Below are 27,393 nucleotides of genomic sequence, written 5' to 3'. Positions count from 1 at the left end.
GATATTTTACATTATGATTCATAACAGTAGCAAATTATAGTTATGAAGTAGCAGGGTAAATAATTTTATGGGTTCTGAGCATTAGAGTTGGGAACCACTGCCTTAGGCCATTTCTCTTTACAAGTTGTAGGATTAGCTGAGTGGTATCTGGCCCTGAGGGCACCACTCACTCAATTCCATTTCTCCTTGTCTCTTTCAGCACAAACTAAGATTCCAACATCAAATTTCCTGGTGTTCTTTTCATTGTAGACCTACATCAGAGTGGTAACTAATAAGCACATGACAGTGTAAACATTAGACTGTCTTGAAATCTCCTCTGCCGTTGAAATTAGTCCTAAATTCTTCAGTAGTCTTAGGCTGATTCTTAGGACAAGGGCAAAAACCAGACACATTCTTTTCCAAAATACCACAAGAATGGTCTCTAACCCAGTTGCTATTATTACCTACTCCTCACTCCCCAAAGACCTCTTAAGCGGGGCCTCTATACTTCTGTCCATATGGCTCTCAATACTTTTATCTTCCAGGCTCCTCCTAGGGTGGCCCATTAAATCCTGCTTATAGCATTCAACTACTTTCCTAGTCCAAAGTCTTTCACATTCCTCCAGAAACTGCATGATTGGGCTTTTACAGAACAATAATAGCCCACTCTGTACACCAACTCTGGTTACTTTTCTGTTCCTTGAAGAGACACATGACCAAGGCAACGGATAGAAAAGTTTACTGGGATCTCAGAGTTTGTGGGGATTAGAGTCCATGACTGTCATGGTGGGGAGCATAGTGGCAGGGAGGCATGGTACTAGAGCAGTACTAAGAGCTTAATTAAATCTGATCCACAAGCAGGAGGCAGAGAGAGCTAACTGGGAATGTCTTAAGCTTTTGAAACCTCAAAGCCCACCCTCAGTGATCCACCTCTTCAACAAGGCTACACCTCCTAGCCCTTCCCCATTCCACCAACTGTGGACCAAGCATTCAAATTAAGGCGGGGGGGGGCATTCTTATTCAAGCTACCACGGTTCCATAATGTTTTAGATTTTAGCTTGGTACAGTATTGTGGAGTCTTCCTGGTTATCTGAACTTTGACTTCATTTTATTGGCTTCGTGGTAGTCATTTAGTTTTCTTAGAATCCAAAACTTTAGATTATATTATCATTCAGATAGATTTTTTTTAATGTTGATTAGATTTTACTAACAGCGGGTTTGTTCACAGAAATAATGATTGGAAAAAAAAGAGTTCCCATACAAATTTTGCCCCTGTACATGCACAGCCTCTGTGTCAGTATTTGTACCAGAGGGGTACATTTGTTATTAATAAACTTTTAATGCATAATTGCCATGCAAAGTCTATACTTAAAATAGACTTCTCATACTATTCTTTACATGAATGTAATATGTCATGCAAATTTGTTCTTTGTTTTATATATTTAGTTGACATAATTACATTTATTAGGTACAGTGGTATGTTTCAGTACACTCATATAAATGTGTAATAATTTGACTGGGTCATTGACGTGTTTATCACTTCAAACATTTTTCAATTTTTTTATGTTGGGAGCATTTAAAGTCTTCCAGCAGCTACTTTGAGATGAAACAGTTAAGAGTTAGAGATGTAGTTCATGTTAGAGCACTTGCCAAGAATTTGCAAGATTCTGGCTTTGATTCTCAGTACCTAACACATGTACACCCTCCAAAAAGAAGTTCGTTAACTAATTGTTGGTAAGCATTGTTGCCCTGTTGTGCCACAGAACATAGATTATCCTGCTTATCCATTTCTACTGTATGGCCATTAGCTGTCTTACCACCACCACCTCCACATTCTTCACAGTCTCTGCCACTATTCTCTTTGTGGGAACATAGACTATTTGTGTGTGGCTTGTTATCACATAATGTTAGTTTCTATCCATATTGTTGGAAATGACAAACTAGCATTCTTTATTAGGGCTTAATTCCACAGTTTTTATGACCCATAAATGGTTGAATCTTTTTAAAGTATCCTTTTTCTTTCCCTTGTGAGTTATGCTCTAAGGACTGCTTGTGGAAAGAAGTAAATTCAAAAGGCCGGTTTTAGCCTATACTTTAAAATGTGTGTTTATTGTTAGGTCATTAGATGTGGGTAAAGTGTATATACCCTTTGTACTCTAAGGGCTGGTTTCCCCCAGGGCCCCAGGATTACAAATTATCTGCTTCTCCTACCTCCAAGGAAGAAGGTGAGGGTGGTCAGAAGAGATCTTTAAGTTTAGGAAAATGTCCTGTGGCACAATCCATTCTTCCTCAACTAAGAGGTTATTAGTGAAGTGTTCACTCACTTCCTAATACCACCCCAGGTTCCACATGGAGAGTGCAGGAAGACCTGCTTGAGCATAGTCACTGTTTCTTGGGGGTGGTCTTTTGCTGTCCTTTCCTGTTAGGTGCAAGCTGTTCCATTTTTGCTTGGAGGCAGTAGCATGTGCATTGTACCATTTTCAATTATGTTTGGGAGGAGCAAGAGATCTTGAGATTTGGCCCTGTGCCCTCACCCTGAGATTGGACTGACATTGTTTTACCTCTGGCTTTTTTTTTTTTCTTTCATTTTTCTTTTAAGAAAATTTCTACTCCACATACTATCCACAGATCCCCCCTCCTCCCTCCTCTCACCCCCCAGCCCTCTTTCCCAAGCCACCCCCCCACATCCCCACATCTCCCAAATTGAGGTCTCCCAAGGGGAGTCAGCAGAGCCCAGCACACTGAGCCTAGGCAGGTCCAAGCCCCTTCCCACTGCACCAAGGCTGTGCAAGGTGTCACACCGCAGGCACCAGGTTCCAGAAGCCTGCCCATAGACCAGGGACAGATCCTGATCCCCCTGCCTGGGTGCCTCCCAAACAGTTCGAGCCAAACAACCATCTTCCGTATCCAGATTACCTCTGGCTTTTATCTTTATTTTTTAAGTTTTATCATTTTATATGTATGAATGATTTGCCTACATGTATATGTATATCGTGTGTGTGCCTGAGAAGGTCGGAATAGGGTTTTAGAGCCCTGGACTGGAGTTAGACAGTTGAGAACCACAAGGTAGGTACTGGGAATCAAACCTGGGTCTTCTGCAAAAGCAGCAAGTGCTCCTAACCACTGAGCCATTTCTCAGTCCCTGTCTTTCTGATTTTTTTTTAATTGTATAACTGAGTATAAGTTTTTTGGCTTTGGAACCATTTTAGGGTTTTGTTGTGGTTTTAAGTTATTTGGTTTCTTTGAATTGTTTTTTGAGCTCCTATTTATTGTGTTTTGTTTGTGTATTTTGAGCAATGTGTATGTGCCTCTGGGACAGAGAACACTTTATAGTAGTCTGTTCCACTCCTTGGGCTATGACTTCCAGGGATCAAACTCAAGTCCTCAGATTTGCTAAGTCATTTGACAGGCCCTGGAATTCCTATTGACAATTGAAATCAAAGTTACAGTGGGCACTGGAGAGATGGCTCAACAGTTAAAAGCACTGACTGCCCTTCCAGAGAATCTGAGTTCAGTTCTCAGCACCCACCTCTGGCAGTTCACAAATGTCTATAACTCCAGCTCCTCGGGATCCAACACCCTCTTTTGGCTTTGGTAGGTACCTCCATACATGTGGCAGACATCCAACATACACATTAGTAAAAATAAAATTTTTTTTTTCAAAAGCTACACTGGATGACCCCAAAGCCTTGTACTAGATGGGAGAAGATAGCCTTCATATGCTTCACTTTGCATGCAATGTTTGGAGTAGGCAAATCTGTAGAATTTGAAAGTACATTAGAGGAGGAAAGGACAGAGAGGAAGAAGTGTCTACTAGTAGGTATGCAGTGATTTTGAAGAAAAACAGGCAAGGCAGTGGTGGCGCATGCCTTTAATCCTAGCACTCAGGAGACAGAATCAGGTGGATCTCCAAGTTTGAGAACAGCCAGGACTACACAGAGAAACCCTGTTAGAGTCTGTAGTTATTAACCTGATGTTTCTCTTCAAACTTAAAATGTAAAATTGGTGTCCCCTTAACTTTTGGGCTTGGGGACTCATTGTATAGTCCATCCTTGAACTTCTGATCTACTGCCTTGAGTTTGTTTCTTTGTTTGCTTTTTTTGAGATGGAGGTCTCTCTAGTTCTTTTGTCCTGGAGCTCACTGTGTAGACTAAGCTGGCCTTGAACTCGCAGAGATCGTCCTGTCTTTGCCCCCAGGGCCCAGCCTGTTTTTTTTTGTTTATTATTGAGGTGGCACTAGGTTACCCAGACTTGATTCTCAACCAGTTCATGGTTTTAAATAATTCTGCTTCAGCCTCTAAAGAGATAATATGAGAGGCTTTTATTTAATTTGAATATTTTTGTATTATAAAAATTATTATTTTACATTTGTATATGTGTTGGAACAACTTGAAGAAGTCAGTTCTTTGTACCTTTAAGGTTCCATCAGTGGTGTGTCTGTGTGTCTCAGGACCACTTGGAAAAGTCAGTTCTCTACCATGAAGGTTACTTCAGGCTCCTCAGCAAGTGCCCTTTACCGCTTGAGCCGTCTCACTGGCTCATTGCCTTATCATAACTTCCATAATCTTCAAAATCTTGAAGGACGCTTGCCCATCATTCTGATGGTGTTTGAAAACAGTCTTTAAGCTGTTGAGTGTATTTTATGTCTTTAATCTTAGGCAATGGAGTTGCTGGTAGAGAAAGCAATCAGTAGTGCTTCCAGCCCTCAGAGCCCTGGAGATGCCCTGAGAAGAGTATTTGAGTGCATTTCTTCAGGGATTATTCTCAAAGGTAAGTCGGGGGGTTTCATTACGTAAAACTAAGTTGATTTCTTTATTGAATAAGAGGCCTACTTCCCCAAGGAGATAATGCTAATAATGCTTTTCTTTCTTTACAATGATCATTATAGGCAGCCCTGGACTTTTGGATCCTTGTGAAAAGGATCCCTTTGATACTTTGGCAACAATGACTGACCAACAACGTGAAGACATTACATCCAGTGCACAGGTATTTGAATACTTGTTGGATTACTGTCCTTAAGGTTTGGAGGTTTTATAAATGATTAGTTACATGAAATAATTGTTTAATAGTCACTGTGATAATTATTTGGAAAGTAAGCCTTTAAAGGGGATATTAAAAAGATGTACCTTTCCAGAGGTGGTGGGGCATACTCATTTAATCTCAGCACCCATTCAGGGTGTTTCTTTCATTAAGTTTTTTTTTCTCATATTGTTATATGAGGAAGTGAACTGAATAAGAATTCATGTGTTTTTGTGTCAGTGAGATAGTATATAGGTAAAAGTGTGTGCTGCCTAGCCTAATGGCCTGAGCTTTGGTTCCTAGAACCCACATGGTAGAGAGAATGGCCCCCAAGTTGTACTCTGACCATGGTGTAAATGTGCACCCAAAAAAAAGGATAAATATAAAGTACAAATTTTAGAGCGTCTGATTTTTAAAAGTCATTCCCTCTTCTGACTCTTATTTCAGTTTGCATTGAGACTGCTTGCATTCCGTCAGATACACAAAGTGCTTGGAATGGATCCATTACCACAAATGAACCAACGCTTTAACATCCACAACAACAGGAAACGAAGAAGGGATAGTGACGGAGTAGACGGATTTGAAGCCGAGGGGAAGAAAGACAAGAAGGATTATGATAACTTTTAAAAAGTTTCTGTAAATCCTCAGTGTTCAAATAGGTGCCGCTTTATTGGCTGTTTTCCATTCATAGTAATGTCTACTTCAAAGTTTATCAACAATGTAGAGTTTCATGGAAGAACCAAGTTTTTCTATGACATTAAAAAACTTAATGTACAGTGTTAGGTATTATATGGATGGAAAGACACTGAAAAATAAATTCAACTAGGGCAAAAATAGTGGTTCCATTTTTTTTCCCCATTATTTTGATTTTATTGACTGGTTGCCCTTACTCCCTGTATTTTTGTGTCTTTTATTAACTAGTGTATTGTGTTATGAAATCTTAACTGTATTTAATGCAGCATTTGTGCTTCAGTTGCTCCATGTGTTTTGATACGTTTATTTAGAAGTTTTGTTTGCTTTGAACCTAGTTGTAAGTTACTTTGTGTTTATCCTTTACCCCTTAATATTTCACAGCAGTACGTTTTTTTGTAACGTGAAACTGCAGGATTTTTTTCCTTTTGTTATTCTATATGTGAAGGATTAAAATACAAAAAGCTACCCTGCCATTTGAGTGCTCAGAACTGGGTGTTTCTGCAGATCTTGTGGCATTTGTCTATCTAGTGTGATATATAAAGGTGTAATTAAGACAAATTCGTTAATCTAATCAAGTTTGCTGTTAGTTGTGCATTAGCAGTATAAAAGCTAATATATACTATATGGTCTTGCAACAGTTTTAAAGCCTCTGCATAATTGATAATAAAATGCATGACGTTTTTGTTTTTAATAGTCTTTTAAAATTATAATTTTAGGTTTAACACGTAGATCTTTGTACAGTTGACTTTTTGACATAGCAAGGCCAAAAATAACTTTCTGAATACTTTTTCTTCTGTACAAGTGGAAAGGGCATTTTTCACATATAAGTGGGCTATTGTTTTCAAAAGAACTTTATCATTGTGCAACTAACAATAACTAGCCCTTAATTATGGTGACAGTTCCTTATTAATGTGTGTGCAATTACTCTAACAGCTCTTAACAGTATAACACAGTTGAATGATCCCCACACATCCCATCATTCAGATCATCTATAGGTCTATTAACAGTGAGATTGATAAAGTATTACTGATTAAAAAAAATAAGATTATCTAAGGAAAAAAACAGAAAATTATTTGGTGTGGCCATCTTACATGCTTATGTCTCATATAAAATGCTAATACCCTAGCAGTGGTGTGATGCAAGTTCCATCTTCCTGTTGGTGTATGTATGCTCTGGTACACAGATGTTGTTTGTCACAGCACTACAGTGAGATACAGAAATAAAAACTTAAATTCATAGAACGACTTCATTGTATTATGTGGTAGGCCTGATGAAGATGACTTTGGCTTGATACTACGTACGCTTCAGTAAAACCATACTCATATATATACACCATATGTGTGTGTGTGTGTGTGTGTTACTCCTGCCAAGTGTATGTTGGCTGGTCACATAATTCTGAAAGTTTTTAGATTTCACCATCAAATTGGTTCACTTTTCTAGAGTCAGAACCCTCCCCAGACTAAAGACTAGAAGTCTCTGGGTGTTCTTACAGAACTGTAGTACTATCTGTCTGACTTCAGCATGCCTTTGTTTTTATGTTTAGATTTTTGCTAGGAGGTTTTAAGTACCCAGATAATTTTTAGATTTTTTTTTTTTTTTTTTTTTTTGAAAGGAAGGAAGTAAGTAAGTGTTTTTGCTCAAAGTTTGAGAGGGTAATCATTTTGGTGGGGAAGTTGTAGCCACAGGTGGGTTCATTACATGAGAAGGGTGAAGCTGGAACTCCACGTATTGGTCGAATGGGAAGCAGAGACAGGACAAGACTTCTCACCCTAGACCATATCCTAGAAGTTTCATAACCTCTCAAAACTGCCACTAGTTGGAAACCAAGTGTTTAAACACGGCACCTGGTTGTAGAGGTCAGGCTACTTCATATCTAAAATAGCATTCTGTCCCTGGCTCTGTGTCCAAGTTATGCATGTCATGAGGTGAGCTGCAGCACACTGAGCAGCCCTACCCCTGCACCTTGTCATTCATAGTCCACATGGCTTCTCTCTTGGTCCATCCCCTTCAGTGCTGACAGCTTTCCTCAGTTGAACACCCCACATTTCTGGCATCACAAACCCTGGTGTCTCCACTAAGGAGCTCTGTGTAGGGAATCTGACCCTGCTACACATTGCCTAGCATCAGTGACTCTTAGAACCTTGTTTCAAACCTCCATGACAGTAACTGTTGTATCAGGATGCCAAGTTCTGCTAGCACAATTTGTAAACTGCCCCCTTGGACCACACAGCTTCATCGGGCTCCATGTGGCTTCATGGGTGAATCTGGGAAAACACCTAGGCAGTATTTTCTACCAGGTCACCCTGGAGGTACTCTGAGCTCTTTTCCTTCAAATGAATATTTAGAAAATAATCTTTATGGATTCTTTGGGAATTTCACGTCATACACCTCAGTCTTTCTCATTTCCCAGTCCTTCCACATCTGCCCTCCACACCTGTAACCTCCCCCCCCAAAAAAAAAATTAAAATCTCTCCAACGCCTCTGGGCAACTGTCTGTTCCTCTATCAATTGCTGCTTTCTCTCGTACCAGTCACAGCTGTCCCGTCTCTAGTTCCACCCTACATGTACCACTCTACTCCTCTGTTTTTCCTGTCTCTCCATCACATGTTCACCATATTCACATGGTAGCATTGGAAGCCGTGGTGTGTCACACAGTATTCCCTTTTGCGCAAACAGCTTTATTTGCAGATGTTTGTTGCAGTGAGTCATTGATCTGGATCAAGGCCTCTGGCCTCTGGCCCAAATCAACACTGGGTCCTCTCTGAGACTCCTCTGGGAATATCCTGCTGCTGCTCTGTCATGGAGATCCTATGGCTGTGATTCTATGGGATTAGTCCCTTCATGCTCCAGCAGCTCATGGATGGGATAGATGTTGGGGTGGGCCATCTCAAAGCTCTGGATCTGGGCCTGGATGGTAGCTGAGTTGGTCATTCCGTGTCTCCCAACAAAGGCCAGGGCAAGCTCTCCTGCAACCGTATCAGCCCATGTCACTGTCACAGTGCTGTTGTCTGGCAAGGGATGGTGCCAGCTCTTTAGTAACCACACCATGAGGGGTAAAGCCAGCTCAAATGCATATTTTCAGCTAGGATTTCAGTTTTAACCCCTCAGACCTGCAGTGTATTGGGTCCTGCTCTCAAAGCACCTTTCCTTCTTACTGTAATTCATAGTTCTTTGCTGAACTATGTATTTACATCTTTTCTCTGAGTAGTAACCATGCCAGAGCCCATATGTTACCCTGTCCTAAAATTTCTCCCAACAAACAACTTTTATCAGCTACTTGTATTCAGCATTTTACTCAAGACATTTCCTTAACAACAAACAGCCACAGTCCTTAGACTAATTCTTAAAGAAGTCCTTCCTCTGACACTTTGGAAGCCCAATATCCACTACCTATGTTTCCTATCCTAACCTGTTAATGTCTACTGCATTCTAGGGTTTATCCAGCCCTCAGCTCCAAATTCTTACACATTCCTCCCAACAACTAGTTGCAAAGGCCTATGAACTCTAAGGTTAGTTTAATCACAGCACTGAATCCACTTCTTGGACCATTTTCTGTCTTCTCATCACTAGGACAAGTACCTTGTTGCTTGGATTCCAAGGGCTTCCTCGGGGGAGGGGGTGAGAAGATGTGGAGTCAACAGCACAGACACCTCAAGTTCATTGAAGACAACTCATTTCTTCAATAACAAGGTAGGCCTTATATACCCTCCTACCAGCACCCAGTCTGTGTGGTCATCCCTCATTGGCTGGGCACGATCAGGAACTCTGAAAGCGACCAGGAACTCTTGACAGTTCCTGTTGCTAAACCCTCAGGCAGACTCCAGGTTGGCTCATAAGGAGTACGTTATGTGCATGCCTTGGCAACTAGTCTGAGCCAACTTCCTCAACCCCATGGGCCTGTCCTACTATAGTACCTGGCAGAAGCAGCTTGTTTCAATGCTTAATAGGGGGTCAGGGCATGGGCATGGGGCTGAGGAAGCACAGCCTTTGCAGGAGGTGCGGCAGTGGAGTTGTTTATTGTGTATGTGTGCACTTGCACTAACGGACACCTTGAGGGAGTCAGTTCTCTGCTTCCAAGATAATCGCTAGTCATGTTTGGCAGCAAAAGCACCTTTACCCTCTAAGCCATTTTGCAAACCCCAAGAGAAATTTTTAGTTTAGTTTCACTGTTGTGTTTTGGGTTTTTCAAACAAGGCCTCATGCAGTCCAGACTGACCTCTTATTATGGAGCCCCCTAAGTTCCTGAGCGGCCCTACTTTTACCTCCCAAATGCCGAGAGGCATATGCCGCCACACCTGTGAGAATTCTTAGTGAGAAAGTAGATAAACTTGTGTTCTGTCTTGAATCCCCAATCCAGTGGAATTGTTTTGAACCATGTAATGTAGTAGAAACCATAGAGCAAGTGGAAACAAAAAGATAATGTTGGAGAGAGAAAAGATGAAGAGGGTGTTAGAGTGGGGGTGTGTACCATGGTGTACATGATCACAGAACAACCTAAGAGGGTGCCAGAGATCAAACTCAGGTTGTCAGATGTGACAGCAGGTGTCTTTGCCCACTGACCCATCTTGCCAGCCCTAGAATTATTGTTATTATTATTATTATTATTATTATTATTATTATTATTTTGGTTTTTGTTTTTCAAGACAGAGTTTCTCCATGTAACAGCGCTGGCTGTCCTTGTAGACTAGGCTGGCCTTGAATTACAGAGACCTGCCTGCCTCTGCCTCCAGAGTGCTGGGATTAAAGGCATGGGCCACCACACCCAGCTAGAATTCTTAGTTGTATGAATTTTATGATGTGATCGAATATCCCACAACATTTTCCCTTCTTTGTCTAAATAAAAAGGAAAGGTTTTAACTCTAAAACAGTAAAACTATATGCAATAGGAACTATTATCAGGTAAGAATTACATTCACAGCTGGGTGGTGATGGCGCATGCCTTTAATCCTAGCACTTGGGAGGCAGAGCCAGGCAGATCTCTGTGAGTTCGAGGCCAGCCTGGTCTATAGAGTGAGATCCAGGACAGGCACCAAAACAACACAGAGAAACCCTGTCTCAAAAAAAAAAAAAAAAAAAAAAAAAGAATTACATTCACAATGTCCAGTCCATTTGTATTTGGCAAATTTGGAGAACATACTCTCCTATTTTGGTGAGTCCAAAGTTTTATACCTAAACCATTTTCTATCGTAACTGATATTACCAACCTAAAAATATCTTTTTAGATCTTAAAACATTTTCTTAGATAAAGAACTTATATGTCGCTCAACCTAATAAGTTTTATATCTCTTTTGTAAGTTTTTCTGAATTTGGTAATAAGAAAAACTGTAAAACTATAACTGTCTAGTCTCCAACCCCATCAGAGACCTGAGAAGGATAAACTATTAATAATACCTGCGCAAACAAGAAGTGCAGAGCAAGCAACTTCCAAAACCATAGAAATGACAGATACAGCTAGATGCCTGGACAGTCACCCAAGGTTTCTCTGCAATGTTGGGCCATCCATCTTTGGCCTACAGGCAATAGAATATCTGACAGAGTTTTCTGTGAAGCAGGAATTTTAAAGGACTGGTCTAGCTTGTCTTAGCCAAGCTCAGCAATCAATCAACTTCCTTTGTGTCCTGCTTGTCCAGTTTGGACAGCACACTGTCAGCACTCAAGGCAAGGGCAGTTTCTTGCCCAGTGGCTAGTTGAAAGCAACTCCATGTGGAGGTTCTTCAATGCCCATCATCTTCTTTGAAGTAAATTGGTGCTGCCAGGTGCAGATATGTCTCACTGTCATGAAAAGCCTTATGTTATCAAAACATTTTAAATGCCATATTCTGTAGATCTCTGAAGTGTTTGAAGACCATATATCTATCTAAAATATATATCTCTGTTTAACCTTGAAAACATACCTAATGTGAGTATAAGTTTGATTGTTATAGATGACTAACTACTAACCTGCATTTATTAATTATCCTAAACAGTTTCTTACAATAGCTTTCAAGGACTAGAACTTTATGTTACATTTTTAAATGAGCTACATAGGTACAGTACCTTCAATAAAAACAGAAACATATATTCAGTATATTATGACAAAAATAACCTTGAATTTGTATCAGTACACAAAAATCCATACCAATGTAAAATATTTGAGACTAGCAGTTGTTTTTCAGTTTAAAAGTAGATTCAATAATCTATCCTTTTATCCTATAATTCCTATATCCCCCCCCTTTTCCAATAGGAGAGAAAGAAGGATAAAGGAAAGAAAAAGAAAGGAAGAAAGAAAGAGAGAGAGAAAGAAGGAAAGAAAGAACCTTTTAATCCAACCTCCTTTGTTTAGTTTCATCCATGACCATGACCAATAACAACTTGAAACTAACACCCCCCCTACACCCCCCCCCACCCCCCCCACCCCCCCCCCACCCCCACCCACCCCCCCGCAAACAATGAAAAACATCCATAATCCACTGAACGACCAAAAACCCCTCACCCCACCTCTTGGGAATGTGAGCATTGTGTTCTTAAAGTTATTTCCTGTTGTCTGGGCATCTTTAGAGGACCCTGAGAAAACTGGGATACTGGTCAAGTCCTGGGACAGTTAGTGGTATCTTTTCTTGTCCAGTATCTTTGTGATGGAAAAGTGCAGGGCTTCACTGAAGTCCTGGAAGAGTAGTCTATGAGGTTGGACCCTCTCAGCTAGAAGCTTTTTTTTTTTTTTTTTTTTTTTTTTTTTTTTTTTTTTTAAAGATTTATTTATTTATTATGTATACAGTGTTCTGTCTGCATGTATGTCTGCAGGCCAGAAGAGGGCGCCAGATCTCATTACAGATGGTTGTGAGCCACCATGTGGGTGCTGGGAATTGAACTCAGGACCTCTGGAAGAACAGCCAGTGTTCTTAACCTCTGAGCCATCTCTCCAACCCCACAGCTAGAAGCTTTGAAGTTGTCCTGAGCAGTTTGTGGTCTGAAACTAATACTTGGGTGGTGTTTGTCAGCTTAATGGCACTAGTACAGTCTAGGTGGATTTGTCATTGCAGGACCCTATCAACTTTTTGGAGACCTCTAAGGTCACTGTTAGGAATGGTCATAGTTCACTGCAGAAAACTTAAACATTTAAATGCCATATACCGCCGATCTCTGAAAGGTTAAAGGATCACAGACTATTAAGTACATCTGGGGTACATAAACTTAGTTCCTAATTACCTGCTTCAGACTCAAATCCTAAAACACATACAGGAAACTAGATGGAATTTATTTCTAAAATTAGTACTCTGTATGACTACTAATAACCCAACAGAAAGTTTATATATACATAATAGTCTCATAATTATAATATATGCAATATAATGCATATATTCATTTTATATATGCCTATTATATATGATTATATAATTCTATTATATAATTGTATTATATTATAATAATCTTATAATCTAATAATTTTTCATGAACCGTCTCCCTTGATCTATTTTTTTTTCACTCAGGTTATTATTTGTGTGTGTGTGTGTGTGTGTGTGTGTGTGTACACATTTGTGTGTGCATTCTGGAGGATGAGCATGAACCATAGCATGTATGCAGCGGTCAGAGGTGGAGACACTTTTCTCTTCCCACCTCACTTGGATTCTGGGAATCTGACTCAGGTTGATGGGCCTGTGGGGCAGGTGCCTTCTCCTACTGAGCTATCTTGATGACCCTGCCTTTTAGTCTTCAAAGTTTCATTCACAGACCCTTTCCTCTTCCTCTTCCTCACTCTGTTTCCATGTGAGTAGCCTCTTCATATGGACCAGAGGCAGTGGAGCCAAGGACTATGTGCTGAAAACATTACTCAAAACAAGTAACTCCTTCCTTTAAATAGTTTTTCTCACATCTTTGTTCCAGAAATAAAACATTAATACAGATCCTGTCTCAAAAAAAGTAGGGATGGTAATAAAATGTTTATGTGTCCAGATGAATCTCAAAAGAAATATAAATGGCTTACAGGAAGATGAAGCCAGTGTTGGAGACATGGTTCAGTGGTTAAGAGCACTGACTGTTCTCCTAGAAGACCTGGGTTCAATTCCCAGTACCCACATGGCAACTCACAACTGTCTGTAACTCCAAAACACCAAATGCACATAAAATAAAAATAAATAAAAAAAAAAAGCCAGGCAACAGTGGTTCATGCCTTTAATTTTTGCATTCTGGAGGCAGAGCCAGGCTGATCTCGGTAAGTTCAAGGCCAGCTTGGTCTACAGAGCGAGATCCAGGACAGGCACCAAAACTACACAGAGAAGCCAAAAATTTAACTTTACTAGTAATCAAATAAGTGCACAAAATTTTAAAGCTAACAGAATGTTTATCAATCAGACTGACAAAATACATAAAGATTGAAAATATTAAAGTTCCAATAGGCATAGTGGTGCACTCTTTTAACTCCAGGACTTGGAAGGCAGAGGCCCAAGGACTCTGTGAGTTCAAGGCCACTCTCATCTACATAGTGAGTTCCAGGACAGGCACAGCTACATGGTGAGACCCTGTCTCGAAAAACAAAAACAAAACAGAAGAAGAAAATATTAAGGTCTGAGCTATCAATACCAAGATCTTAAAGTTGCAGAATACCAGTTCAATCTGCCTTATTATTATCACCATTATTGTGATTCCTAATGCTAGGTTTTTGGACAGCCTTGCTCTCCAGTGAGTAATGGCCTGGAACTTGTTTTGTAACCAGCTGTGGCCTCAAACCCATGATTTTCATTCCTCAACCTTCCGAGTGCTGGCATTACTGGCATGCACTACTATATCTAGCCTCAGTTAGCATTTTAATGGTTTTTTTTTTAACACATACATATAGAGAGCCTTTGACTCAGCAATTGTACATCAAAGGTTTTGTCCTAAAGAATTAAATATACTCAATAAGTATACAAAATTATCAATTCCTTGCATTTTTATTGTATTATTGTATGTGTGTGCCCCCACCTGGGCCTGTGGAAGTCAGAGGACAGCTTTGTGGAGTTAGATGTAAGGGGGTCAGTAGAGACCAACTCTTGTCTCCCACTGGGTTCTGTCTTGTCTTGCCCTCTCCAAGAATGAGGTGAGCAGACAGTGAAGTATGTAACTTGGGACTAATAACTTTAAAATGGGATAAAATAACTTAAAACAGGTTGTCATGCTGTGGATTTAAATAAGAGAGGCCCGAACTCTCGGTAGTGGTGGGATGCTCTCAAGAGTCATTACAGGTCTGTAAAATGTTGCAGCTCTAGGGAGTGTTAGCATTCACAAGCTCTCCCGAGGGCTAAGAGATTCCAGATGCCAGTCAAGAGTAGCCCCTTATGGAGAAAGTCTACAGGTCTGAGCGGGGTTACAACTCTCCCGGGCTTCCTTGTATGATATTCAAAGGCTTGTAGATGTGTCTAAAACTAGTCCTTCTATCTGTGTCTCCTAGAACACCATGCATTCTAACACTAGTGTAACCTCCAGAGCCAAGTCCTTGTCTTCATCTCTCTACATAGTTGCTATTTCTCTCAGCTGGGTCTCTAGGCCTTTGTGGATGTCTTTTCTTTGAAGTGGGAAAAGCAGAATGGTACTTCCTTATTGATATGAGAGGAGAAAGCAGAGCAGAGAGCCTTCTTTTTACAAGCGCACGGATTACGTCTCTCGTGACATGTGGTTTCAAACTGTTTCTCTGGGTATTTCCTCTGTAGCTGATTCCTCACAGGTAGTGGAAAATTGTGCCCCCTTTTCCCCCCGGCCCTTCTGAGTCCCCAGCTCAGCTGGGCCGTACTGTTCCTGTTCTGATTTCCAAAGCCTGTGAGAGTTATTTGCAGAGTCCAGCATTGCCTGCTTTCCTTGGCTGCCCTGAGAACATGTTCCTGAGCCCAGGTGGATGAATGGTGAATAGACGCCAGTGTTCTGGAGGAAGGTAAGGAGCCAGGAAAGGGCTGCTCGTTAACAGGCCTCCAGCAGAAAAGCTACTGTGTTAAAAACATGGAGAAGTTGCATCACAGCTCAGTGACTCCCAGTGTTCTCTGCCTGATAAAACAGACTTACCTCCAACTGCCCCAAACTGCATTTTAAACCTTGGGATAGATGACTGTTTCTAACATGAAATGGGGGTACAAGGGTGTTCCCAACCTCTGGATTCTTCTACAGCAGCCTGAACAATAAGCCTATCAAGTTTTCAGAAGTGGGATGGTGAGCCAAGCTCAAAACAGGCCCGACTGCATTTTGAGCAAGGATCAAATCCCCAGGAGTCAAGAAGACATGTGACATTTTATCTGAGAAGGTTCTCCTGACCCTACAGCTGCCAGTGTTTCCTACTAAGATCTTTAAACTCCAACCCCCAGTGGCCCTCCCACTGTTCTTCCAGATTTTCAAGCCTTGTATTTAGTCTCAGACAAAATTTGGGAGAAAGGCAAGGCAGTAGTGGCGCACGCCTTTAATCCCAGTGCTTGGGAGGCAGAGGCAGGCAGATCTACAAATTGAGTTCCAGGACAGCCAGGACTGTTATACAGAGAAATCCTGTCTCAAATGTGGGAGAGAGAATAGGTTCTCTGGGTGGCAACTTCTGTCAAATCAGAAAAGAGACAGCTGGGTGGCTGGTACCACTTTGGTATCACACACATTTATTGTTGTGGGATATCTTTCTGTATGCTGTGAATATGTGTGATTCCCATTGGATAATAAATAAAGCTGTTTTGGCCTAGGGCAAGAAAGCTTCACAGCCAGGTGGGAAATCCAAGCAGAGATACAGAGAGAAGAAGGGCCGAGTCGGAAGAGATGAGAGCCGCTGCTGAAGGAGCAACAAGATGCCAGCAGACTGGTAACGTCATGGGCACGTGGGAACACATAGATTAATAGCAGTGGGTTAATTTAAGATGAAAGAGCTAGCTAGCAAGAAGCGGAAGCCATAAGCCATACAGTTTGTAATTAATATAAGCCTTTGAGTAATTATTTTATAAGTGGCTGTGGGACGGTAGGGAGGAGAGATTCGTCCCAACTGCTGGGCAAGGCAGGACCAGTCAAATTTCCGACTACAATTTTTTATCTTGTGCTATACAGCATTCATGTAATTGGATGACATATAAAGGCATTAAATTGTGTGAATCTTCATCATTGGAGACATCAATAAGCCACCTCCTTCTTCCTGGAGATCATCTCTGGAATAGATACAGGGTCTTGAGTTCTATTTTTTTTTTTTTTTTTTGAGACAGGGTTTCTCCGTGTAGTTTTGGTGCCTGTCCTGGATCTTGCTCTGTAGACCAGGCTGGCCTGGAATTCACAGAGATCCTTCTGTTTGTGCCTCCTGAGTGCTGGAATTACAGGTGTGTGCTACCAGGCCCAGCTGGGTGTCCTTTTCTATTGATCTCTGCCTATTCCTTTTTGGTGCAGAAAACTCAGGGCCAAGTTTTCTCAGCTAAGTTGGAAGCCAGCGAGTCCCAGTGATCCTCCTGTCTCCACCACCCTGGCCCCTTATGTAGGTGCCAGGACACTTAGCCAGTTCTCATGATCGCGTGTCAAGTGTTCTCAACCTTTGAGCCTGTGTTTTGAGACAAGGTCTCGTGTATGGCCTCAAACCTTGAGCTGACCAAGCTTGCACCATCATGCCTGGTTTATGCGGTGCTGGAAGTCACACTCAGAACTTTGTGCCTACTGAGAGACATCCCCAGCCTTTGTGATACCCTTCTTTGAAAGCTGGGATGGAGACTGCTGAGTTCTGTAACTCCTGCGATGTCCTGACCAAGGCTGAGTATGTACTCCGAGTTTCATATGGTTGTGGCATAGCAGATGTGTTTCAGAGGAGGTACTGTGGGACGGAGGGAGCAGGGGTGGGCAACCAACAGGACCTGGTCCAGTCTACCACATTTAGCAGACCACTTTTTAAACAGTCCTGTAGAGGGCGGCGTTTCCTCATCCCGAAGCATCCACAGCTCATTGTTTTAAAGACATCCCACCGAGTATTCAATGAACGCAGGAAGCTGAAGCAGGAGGATGGTCTGCAAGTTTGAGGCTAGCTAGCCTACGTGGTACGTTCCTGGCAGTCCAGGGCTACGTAGCAAGATTCTGTTGAAGAAATGGAGGGTCAGGGAGAGGAAGGAGAAAGAAAACAGGAGTACCGAAGTCCTGGAGGAGCTCCTAGCCCACCTCGAGGGTGAAAGGACTTATTCTAGATAGTGAGACAAACGTAAGTGGATAGGACCAGGCGCTGGCTGAGCAGCTTGAGGTGATTAGAAATACAGGAGTCTATTTCTGCAGCATCTCTAAGGAAGCTGTCCCGAGTCCTGTTGATGCTGGGATCGGCTTTTTTGGGTGGGATTTGGGGAACTAGGTCAAGACAAGCAGAGGCAGAAAGTATTGAGGCTTTCTTCCATCTTTGTTGTTGTTTATTTGGCTGGTTGGTTGGTTTTGAGGGGACGCTGTCTCAGGTAGTCCAGGCTGGCTGGAACTCACTATGCAGCCAAGAGACCTTCAACTCCTGATTTCCCTACCTCAGTCTCCTGTGTTAAGGTGTACCGAGTCAAAGTGTCTACACTAAGGCACTTGTTTTTTATTTAAGTCCAAATTATTTGAATTACTCACTATAAAATGGCTAATATTATGTGACTGTCACCCTTTTATCTTTTATTGAAAATAGATATTTTTCACATAATATATTTTGGTAGTTTCCCCCTCCAGCAACTCCTCCCAGATCCTCCCATTTCCTCACCCTCCCAAAATCACACTCTTTTTTGCTCTACCCCATTAGAAAACAAACAGGCATCTAAAAAAAAAAAAAAGAAGAAGAAGAAAAAGAAAGAAAAGGAAAAAGAGGAAAAGAAGATGAAATAAAAGGGAACAAACTAGAATAGGAAAAAACAGATAAAAGAACAGAAAAGAAAAAGAGCCGAAAACAAAGCCGAAAGAAAAGAAAAAAAAGAAAACCCACAGAAAATACATAGAGATTCAAAAACACACACATTTGTGCCCATAGAAATCTCATAGAAATACAAAATTGGAAACCATAACAGATAAGCAAAGGACCTATGGGAGGAAAGCCCCCAGACAAAGCATTGAGGCAAAAAAAAAGCCCTCCAAAAATGCCAGTGAATTTGTTTTGTGTTGGCCATTTATTGCTGGGCATGGGGCCTGCCCTTCAGTGTGGTTTGAGCCAGGCAGTAGTGGCACACACCTTTAATCCCAGCACTCAGGAGGCAGAGCCAGGCGGATCTCTGTGAGTTCGGGGCCAGCCTGGGCTACAGAGTGAGACTCAGGAAAGGCGCAAAGCTACACAGAGAAACCCTGTCTCAAAAATCAAAAACAAACAAACAAACAAAAGTGTGGTTTGTATACCCACTGAGACTGTCACCCTTTAAAAAAGGTATGTTGAAATAGTAGAACAGCTTCTTAATTTACCTATTGTTAAGGCTAGATGATAACCCCCATGGTTCAGAATTTAAAGTTAGAAAGAGGCATGTACAAAAAACTCTTAAAAATGCTTCTCTAAAATGTTTCCCTTTATATGAACAACAAATGCCACAATTCCCCTTGTATCTATCCAAAAAAAGTTCCATTCATATACAAAAGATAGGAATAACTTGACTCTTCAGTGACCCCAGCGCTGAAGAGGTGAGGCATGAGGACTCTAAGTTCAACGCCAGATTGAACTACATAGTAAGTTCTTAATCAGCCTGGACTACATAAGGAGGCACCATCTTAGAGAAAGGATTGCACATGTAGGCAGAATCTGAAGCCAGGTTGTCTGGCTCCTTTAACCACCAATCTGCACAGCCGCTACCTAAAATGTTTCCTCATTCTTTTTTATGGCTGTATAGTGTCCAATTAAATGGTTACCCTATAATTTACTTGAATCACTCCTATTAGTGAACATTTACAATATTTCTAATTACACACACACACACACACAAATGCAGTTAGTAGCTGGGTGTGGTGGTAATCCCAGCACTTGGTAAGTAGAGGCAGAAGACCAGCCCTCAGACTATGAGGTTGGCTTGGGTTATTTGAGACCCTGCCTCAAACCAAAACACAACATAGCAAAACCTCAGACCAAAAAAAAAATTGTAGTTAGTAAGCATGCTTATATGTCATTTCAAACATGTCTATCTGTGGGATACATTTATTAATTATCATTTATTTAATACAAACTTTATTATTATTATTATTATTTGTGTGTGTGTGTATTTCTGTGTATTTTTCTCTCTGTGTATGTGTGTGTGCGTGCAGGTACTCATGGAGGCCAGAAGAGGGTGTTGGAGTCCCTGTAGGCTATTGTAAGGCGCCCAACAAGGACATTGGGAACCAAACACTGGTCCTCTACAAGAGCAGCAATGCTCTTTTAACTGCTGAGCCATCTCCCCAGCTCCTCAGTGTAAGCCTATCAAGCCACACGAGTGGCCAGGCCCCTTCCCCAAGACCTCCAAACTACCAGGTTCCACCCACAGAACACTCTAACTGCCATAACTGCTGGATCCTGCCCCCACCCTACAGAGTAAAAAAATCCAATCTCTGGACTTGAAGTCCCACCAATCTCCACCCTGGAAGCTTCACCCTGAAAAGTGTGTCATCCCCCCCCACCCCCACCTCAAGAAACTCTATATAAGCCCTGCCTTCTGCTCAGTTCTCTGCTGTTTCTTACCCAAGCAGAAGCAGAACCCTCCTAGGTTTTTCCCTTCCAATAAATCTCTTGTGAGGTTTGTTGTGCCCTGTGTGTAAGTGTTGAAGCTCTGAAGGAAAAGGTATCCTGGCAGTTGGAAGCCAAGGAATACCTACAGCTCTGAAGGGAAAGTTGTCCCAACAGAAGTGTTACAGCTCTGTTCAGGTGGGGGACAGTTTCCCCCGCAAAGCGTTACAGTCCTTGATCTGGGAGGTTTCCCTAATGCAAGTGCAACAACTTTGCTCCAGCAGGGGAGGGTTTCCCCATTGAGGTTGTTACAGATTTGCTCAGAAGTATTACAGCTCTGCCCAGCTTCCCTGGAGTGTAATAATTCTGATCCAGCAAGACAAAGGCTTCCCAGCCAAAGTGTCACAGCTCTGCTCTGCTCCAGCAAAAGTCGTTGCAGCTCTGCCCCGCTCCAGTGAAAGAAAGTCATTACAGCAAACCTCACTCAAGACATTTTTTTGGAGGGAGGGAATCCACGAGAGTGGCTGCCTCTGCCAGCGTGGAAAAAGGAAGCCCCAAGCTGAACAAGTACAGGGCTTATATGGGGTTTCTTATTGGCAGGGCTTTCTTATTGGCAGGGCTTTCTAAAGTGAGGCTTGGTAGGATCTCAATTCCTGAGCTTGGGATAAGCTCAGAGATTGGCTGGATTTTGTGCTCAGGGATTGGTTGGTTTTCATGCTCAGGGATTGGTTAGATTTCAAGTCCTGAGTTAGTTAGTTAGGGGCAGGATGTGTTTCCTTAGCTCTGGCCTCAGGGGGAGGGTGTTCTTTCATTGGCCCTACAGTGTGACTTTGTAGTATTCCTTGGCTCCTGACTGCCAGGATACTTTTCCATCTGAGCTGAGCTGTAATGCTTACACTCAAAACAATTTTTAATAGGGATTGTAGAATTGCCATCCCCCTGCCTCTTCAATTTATCCTCACATCCACAGCCAGCGAGAACCCCCGTGTCTCTGATTCTTGCTGTGGATTTGTGTAGCACTCAGTGACTAGTGTTGATCTTGTTGGGAAGGAGACCGAGAGCATACTGTTCTTAAGTACCTTCTGAACTAGATAGGCTGGAGTGAGTCACAATGGACTACTGGTCAACCTTTAATAAGTAAAACAAGCCATTGACTTAAAGAAGGTAGTATACAATAAAGGCTCACTAAGTTTCTAACGATGTGACCAACTTAGGTTGTTTATATATATAATATATATATGTTATATATATTATATATATATATAACATATATATATGTTTCTTTTTTTAATTTTTATTTTATGTGCATTGGTGTTTTGTCTGTCTGAAGTTCTTGGGTCCCCTGCAACTGGAGTTGCAGACAGTTGTGAGCTGCCATGTGGGTGCTGAGAATTGAACCCAGGTCCTTTGAAAGAGCTGTCAGTACTCTTAACCACTGAGCCATCTCTCCAGCCCCTAGGCTGTATATTTTGTGAGCGTAAAACTAAATAAATAGTGAGTGAATAAATAAACTGAGTGTGATGGTCCCTTATTGTAGTCTAAGCTACTGCAGAAGTTGGTGGCTGAGGATTGCTTGAGCCAAGGAATTTGAGGCCAACCTGAACAATAGGACAGAAGACATTAAAAAATTCAAAATTTCCAGCAGGCTGTCCTGTATTGATACCTGTCATGAGCAGGAAGGTAGATGCAAGTAGTTAGTATAACAAGTTATATTTTATTATGCTAAGGGTCACACTAGGTTCGCACATTAAATTCCTAACTCCTAACTCCTAAAAGCCCATCTCCTGAGGCTGCTCACCTGTGAGACATATCTTAGGTGAAGGTCAGGTCCAGTCTCTGCCAGAAGCCTCTGATTCTAGGGTCAGACTCCTGGGGGAGACTCTCCAGCCACAAGGCAGATGAAGATGGTGCAGATATGCAGAGCAGAGCATTACTCTTGGTCTCTGCTTGGATAGTGTCCAGTGGGCATCATGGGGTACTAGGACTGTGTCTGGTTATCTTGAGTGAGCAGTGTCACTGGGTTCTGGTTATCAGGTGCAGCCTTGGGTGTAGTGGGGCTCCTGGCTAAGCTATTTTTACTTGACTAAAAGGCATTTTTTTAACTATGTTCATTACAATACCTCAAGATGAAGAAGCCAATTGCTGCTGCTTCTTCTTCCTCCTTCTTCTTTCTCCTCCTCCTCCTCCCCTCCCCCCAGACACGGTTTCACTATGTAGCCCTGGCTGTCCTGGATCTCGCTTTGAAGACCAGACTGGCCTCAAACTTACAGAGATCCCCCTGCCTCTGCATTCCAAGTGCTGGGATTAAAGGCGTGTATTGCCACTGCCCAACTGCCAAATGCTTCTTAGGCTAGGTCTATTCCTCATCATATCAGAGGAGAGTAGAAAGACTCTTGGTTGTAGCAAGAGGCTAAGGACCCGCCCCCCCACCCCCCTGCCGTGTGTGTGTGTGTGTGTGTGTGTGTGTGTGTGTGTGTGTGTGTCTGTCTGTCTATGTAGCACAGCTGGCTTCAAATTCATGATCCTCCTGCCTCAACCTCCAGGATAAAGAATGAAGTCTGAAGATACCAGACTACTTAGTGAAGTTGAAATATGGATAGTGGCCACTAAGTAATACAGGCAGAAGGCTGGTACGTTAGTTCAGTTGGAGAAATTACTGTTAGGAACATACGTTTTTTTTTAAAAAAAGCAAAACCCAAAACAACAACAACAACAAACAAAACCAGGCACTTGCGATCCCAGCGCTGAAGAGGTGGGGACAGGTGGAACCCTAGGACTCGCTGGCCAGCCAGCCTAGGCTGCTTGGCCAGCACCAGGCCGGTGACAGACGCTGTCTTTAAAAACAAGGTGGGTGGTGCCCAACAAAAACCACCCAAGATGACTCTACACACATGTATGTACAGAACCCCCCCCCCACACACACACGTACTTTAGTTCTTGAAAAGTTTGTATATGTTATTTTCTTGCTTACTCATCTCTGTTGTTCACACAAAGCTACTTCACCCACTCAAGTGCAAATATTTATTGAATTCCTACTGTGTGTGAAGCACCTGTTAAGAGACGTACAGACTGCATCAAGTAACTCCAAAGAGGAAGAAACGTCAGCGGCTAAGCATCTTAGAGCTGTGTGCCATAGTCTCTCTCACTCTGCCTTTCTCTTTCCTGTCTCTCTCCTTGGGGTTCTCACCTGCCTCTAAGCTGCCTTGCCATAGGCCAAAGCAGCTTATTTATTAACCAATGGGAACAACATATATTCACAGCGTACAGAAAGACATCCCCCAGCAAAGGCTTACAGACAATATGGGCTGTGTGAGAAGACCTGAGAGATTCTTGGGGAGCTACGGGTCCAGGCTGGAGTCTGATGTCAGTGCAGGGTGACAACAGTCGCAGAAGTGAAGGCAGGCACACTCTCCAGTCGGAATCAAGACAGACAGGGGAGCTGCACTGATGTTCTCTGGATGTTTATATTTGGGCCACCTGCTAGGAGGTCAGCCTATTCTTGAGCAATGTCTTCTCCCCTCTGTCAAGCCACCCTGGAAATGCCCTCAAAGACCTGCCCATAGGTGTGTCTGTAGTTCATTCCAGATTCTGCTGACTTGACAATCAGGACGATCCATCAGGGCTGGAGAGATGGCTCAGGAATTAGGAGCATTTGCTCTTGACCTGAATCTGGTTCTTAGCACCAACATTGGGTATCTTAATAACTATCTGTAATTCTAGCCCCAGGGAATACAAGACATCTCCCATGGGCACACACACACACACACACACACACACACACACACACACACACTACTTAAAACCCAGTGTTTATTAGTGAGTGAAAACTGACTCTAGAAGTATGTATGAGTCTATTCCTGCTGCTGTAACAGAACACCTTACAGTTGATAATTTATAGATATAGAAAATTGCTTCTCATTGTTCTGGAGCCTAGGGAAGTCCAGGACAAGGTATCAGTAGATTCTGAGTTAGGAAGGGTGGCCCTGGTCAACAATGATACATTCTTGCTGAGCCCTCTCAAGGGGGAAGGCTAGCCAGAACCCTTTGATCTCTCTTACAAGGGCATTCCCTCAAGACTTAATCACCTCCTCCAAGCCCCATTTCTCAACAGTATCACATGGTATTACGCTCTAACATATGAAGTGGGGAGGGGGAGGGGAGGACAGGGGCATTCAGAAAATGGCAAACCAGCTGGCTTTTTGGTATTTAAAAACTCTTGATTTGTTAGCTTTAATCCCTGGGAAGTGTGTAGATCCAGAGACAGTGTCAAGTTTCCAGAATCATATTACAACTGGGCTTGACCAGCAGCAGATACTAAAGATCAGGGTAATAAAGTAATATCTGACGCATGATGGCCTGAAGGGAGGGACATTTGCTTGGTAAATTTCCATCAAAAGCCAGTGTTTCTGTTCACGGATTGGTCCAGATGTTGAACATAAAAACAACAGGATTTGTCTGGCAACTGAAGAGGGGGTCCCTAGACTTCTTCCTGGGAGCCAACCTGGAGGATCTCCGTTAATCTTTTGCTAGTTTTTGAGATGGTCTTATTTAAAGGCCAGGTTGACCTGAAACTGCCTCCTGGTCCCAGTTCATGATCTTCTTGTCTGGCCTCCCGGGTGCTACGATGAGAGGTGGGCACTGCCACGCCCACATTGTCACTTATATTTTATATCGAAGAGCTTTGGGAAGGAGTAGTACTCAACTGGGATTAAAAACAAACAAACAAACAAACAAACAAACAAAACAAGCTACTAATGCATAGCAAGGTGCCTGGTGCTTGAAAATTTAACTGCAAATATTTATTGGCTTGTTCCAGTAGTTGGAACTTCTAGCGAGCTGCATCCAGTCTTATTCTTCTGCCCAAGGCAATACTTCAGAAGTAGAATTCACTTTGGTCTTGCTCACGCGAGGCAAGTGTCCCGAAGGTGGAATTTAAGTGAAGTGTGTGTGTGTGTGTGTGTGTGTGTGTGTGTGTGTGTGTGTGTTCTATTTGCAATCTTGGCGTAAAATGAGAGGTTTGTCGATAACTTGAGAGACTAGGTACTTTTGATCTTACCAGTTAGAAACAAAGCAGCGAACAGAAGTTTGAAGTTGCTAAAACATTTTATGGTCACTTCAGTCTACTACGTAGTTCCTGTCTGCTCTGTGTCTCTCTTTCGTCTAAAGTTAAAAGTCTGAACGTCGTCGACGTGAACTTGAAGCTTCTATGTAGGGATTCTGTTCAGCAGGCTTTCGGATGCTGAATTTCAAAGCTGCAGGCAAATAAATAAAGCAAAGGGGTTTGAACGGCTGCCTGCAACAACTTAGTGACCGCACGACCATTGGACAAACGGCGACATTCTCGCTATCCAATCGTGGTGAAGTCCGGAGAGAACGCTCTCAGGATTGGCTAGAGCAAATATCTCTCCAGGTAGTGCCCCGTGCCAATCAGAGGACGCCCGGGGGGCGGGCTCTGCCTCCGACAGCCGACCGGAGCCCGCCAGGAGACTGGCTCAGACGCGCGGGTGGGCGTGGCCTGCCCCGGGGCTGTGGGCGGGACCTCGCAGCCTGAGAAGCGAGGGAGCGGCAGTGGGCGTGTCCCGCGGTCGGTAGGCGGGGCGCGCGGCCTGGGCGGGGCGAACGGTGTCAGCGGCGGAGCCGGATGCGGGCGGTACCGCGGCCGCCGCGGCCCTAGGGATGGGCGGAGCCCCGGCCGCTGGTGCTGGTGGCCGCCGCCGCTGCCGGAGCCCGAGCCTGAGCCGCCGCCTCTGCTGCCGCGCGTCGCTGCTTCGCAAGGCGGGGGAATGCTGGGGAAAGGGGGAGTCGGCGGTGGCGGCGGCACCAAGGCGCCCAAGCCTTCCTTCGTATCGTACGTGCGCCCTGAGGTGAGAAGAGCGCCGCCGGGCGAGCGCGGTGGCGGGTGGAGCGGCCGGGGTAGGGGCGCTTCCTGCCCGGGTGCCGGGCGGGGCGAAGCGGCAGGACGCCCTGGGGCCTCCCGGCGGGCCGCGGCCCAGGACTCCTGCGGCTGGCCGTGCAGGTGCTGGGGCAGGGCCCTGGATCTCGTGGCCGCGCCTATGGGCGGGAGCCGGAGTCCGGGAGGTCCTGCGGCCGGGGCGCCCCAGGTATCCGGAGGGGAGGGGAGAGCAGAAGGGCTGCGGGGTCGGGACCCCTGAGGGCTCCCTTCTGCAGCCCGCAGCCTGGTGGGTATGCTCTTGCCCTGGACTTTGCTCCGTGAATTTTGAGAGCTCGTCTGTCGCGGATCCTGCTGCCTTTGGTGCCATTTGATGCCGCTGGCGGGACGTGGTGCACTGCCTCCCGCCGGCGCTGCTGTGGGGAATGTGGGTCGGCCCTGGCCTCTTTCGGTCTCTCCCCAGAGAATCCTTCTCCCGCTTCTTCCCATTCCATCTCCTCCCTTCCAGTCTGTGCAGTTTTAGTCAAGAAGTGCATTTATTCCGGAAATTCTTTCCGAGCGCCTACTGTGTGCCAGGTACGACCCTGAACGCTCGTGATGAGTATCAGTGAACAGAACAAAGATCGCATTCCCCCGGAGCTTACGTAAAAAGAGAAACAGAGTAAACGATACACATAAGTTAATTGTATGGTATTTAGAAGATAATGGGGGAAAGGCGACCTTTCACTCTTGCAAAGGTGGTATTTCAGTCAGGACTGGGAAGATGTTAGGTATCAGGGAAGAGTGGTCTAGGTAAGGCATCTTGGACCGCCCAGGGAAGGCTGCCCTTTGACAGTGTTTCCGGATGACAAGACACAGGGAGGGGGTTGGAGAGATCAGACTCCTAGCCATGTTGAAGACTTGTGAGGCTTCTTTATCTTTGAATAGACACCTTCTCATTTTGGATTTGTGAAGGTTGTGTTTTTTCTGCTTTTGCAATTTTGTTTATTTATTGGAGACAGAGTCTCTCTGTCTTGTAGGCTTGGCTGTCCTGGAACTCAATTATGTAGACCAGGCTGGCCTTGAACTCACAGCGATCTGCCTGCCTCTGCCTCCCGAGTGCTGGGACTGAAGGCAGTACTACCGTGCCCAACTTCTGCAATTAGATCAGCAGTATTCGGGGAGATGCTTTGACAAATTCAGTGCCTCCCAGGGTCTTCCCATTTTTCACTCCTGTTAAGGTGGAAAACAGGTGGGC

The 27,393-nt window shown here is 43.5% G+C and overlaps 2 protein-coding genes across 3 annotated transcripts in view; both read left to right on the top strand.

The window, feature by feature from the left end:
- Zfr (zinc finger RNA binding protein) overlaps window positions 1-6,932 on the top strand; it is a 65,029-nt gene extending 58,097 nt beyond the window's left edge. The window contains exons 18-20 of one of the 2 annotated variants that reach the window (XM_059276562.1): window positions 4,638-4,749; window positions 4,868-4,965; window positions 5,446-6,932. In XM_059276562.1, the coding sequence (XP_059132545.1) occupies window positions 4,638-4,749; window positions 4,868-4,965; window positions 5,446-5,625 (390 nt within the window). In that variant the 3' untranslated portion in view covers window positions 5,626-6,932. Of the gene's footprint in view, window positions 1-4,637; window positions 4,750-4,867; window positions 4,966-5,445 lie in introns of those variants that run through there. The other variant, XR_009382101.1, reaches the window with a different exon arrangement.
- Window positions 6,933-25,887: 18,955 nt separating this feature from the next.
- The window catches only part of Mtmr12 (myotubularin related protein 12), a 69,374-nt gene continuing 67,868 nt past the window's right edge, over window positions 25,888-27,393 (top strand). The window contains exon 1 of the mRNA XM_059276099.1: window positions 25,888-26,130. Within this exon, the coding sequence (XP_059132082.1) occupies window positions 26,050-26,130 (81 nt within the window). The 5' untranslated portion in view covers window positions 25,888-26,049. The remainder of the gene's footprint in view (window positions 26,131-27,393) is intronic.

The sequence above is a fragment of the Peromyscus eremicus genome, chromosome 11 (assembly GCF_949786415.1).
Source record: "Peromyscus eremicus chromosome 11, PerEre_H2_v1, whole genome shotgun sequence".
Lineage (NCBI taxonomy): Eukaryota > Metazoa > Chordata > Mammalia > Rodentia > Cricetidae > Peromyscus > Peromyscus eremicus.
This window is presented reverse-complemented; position numbering and strand designations above follow the sequence as displayed.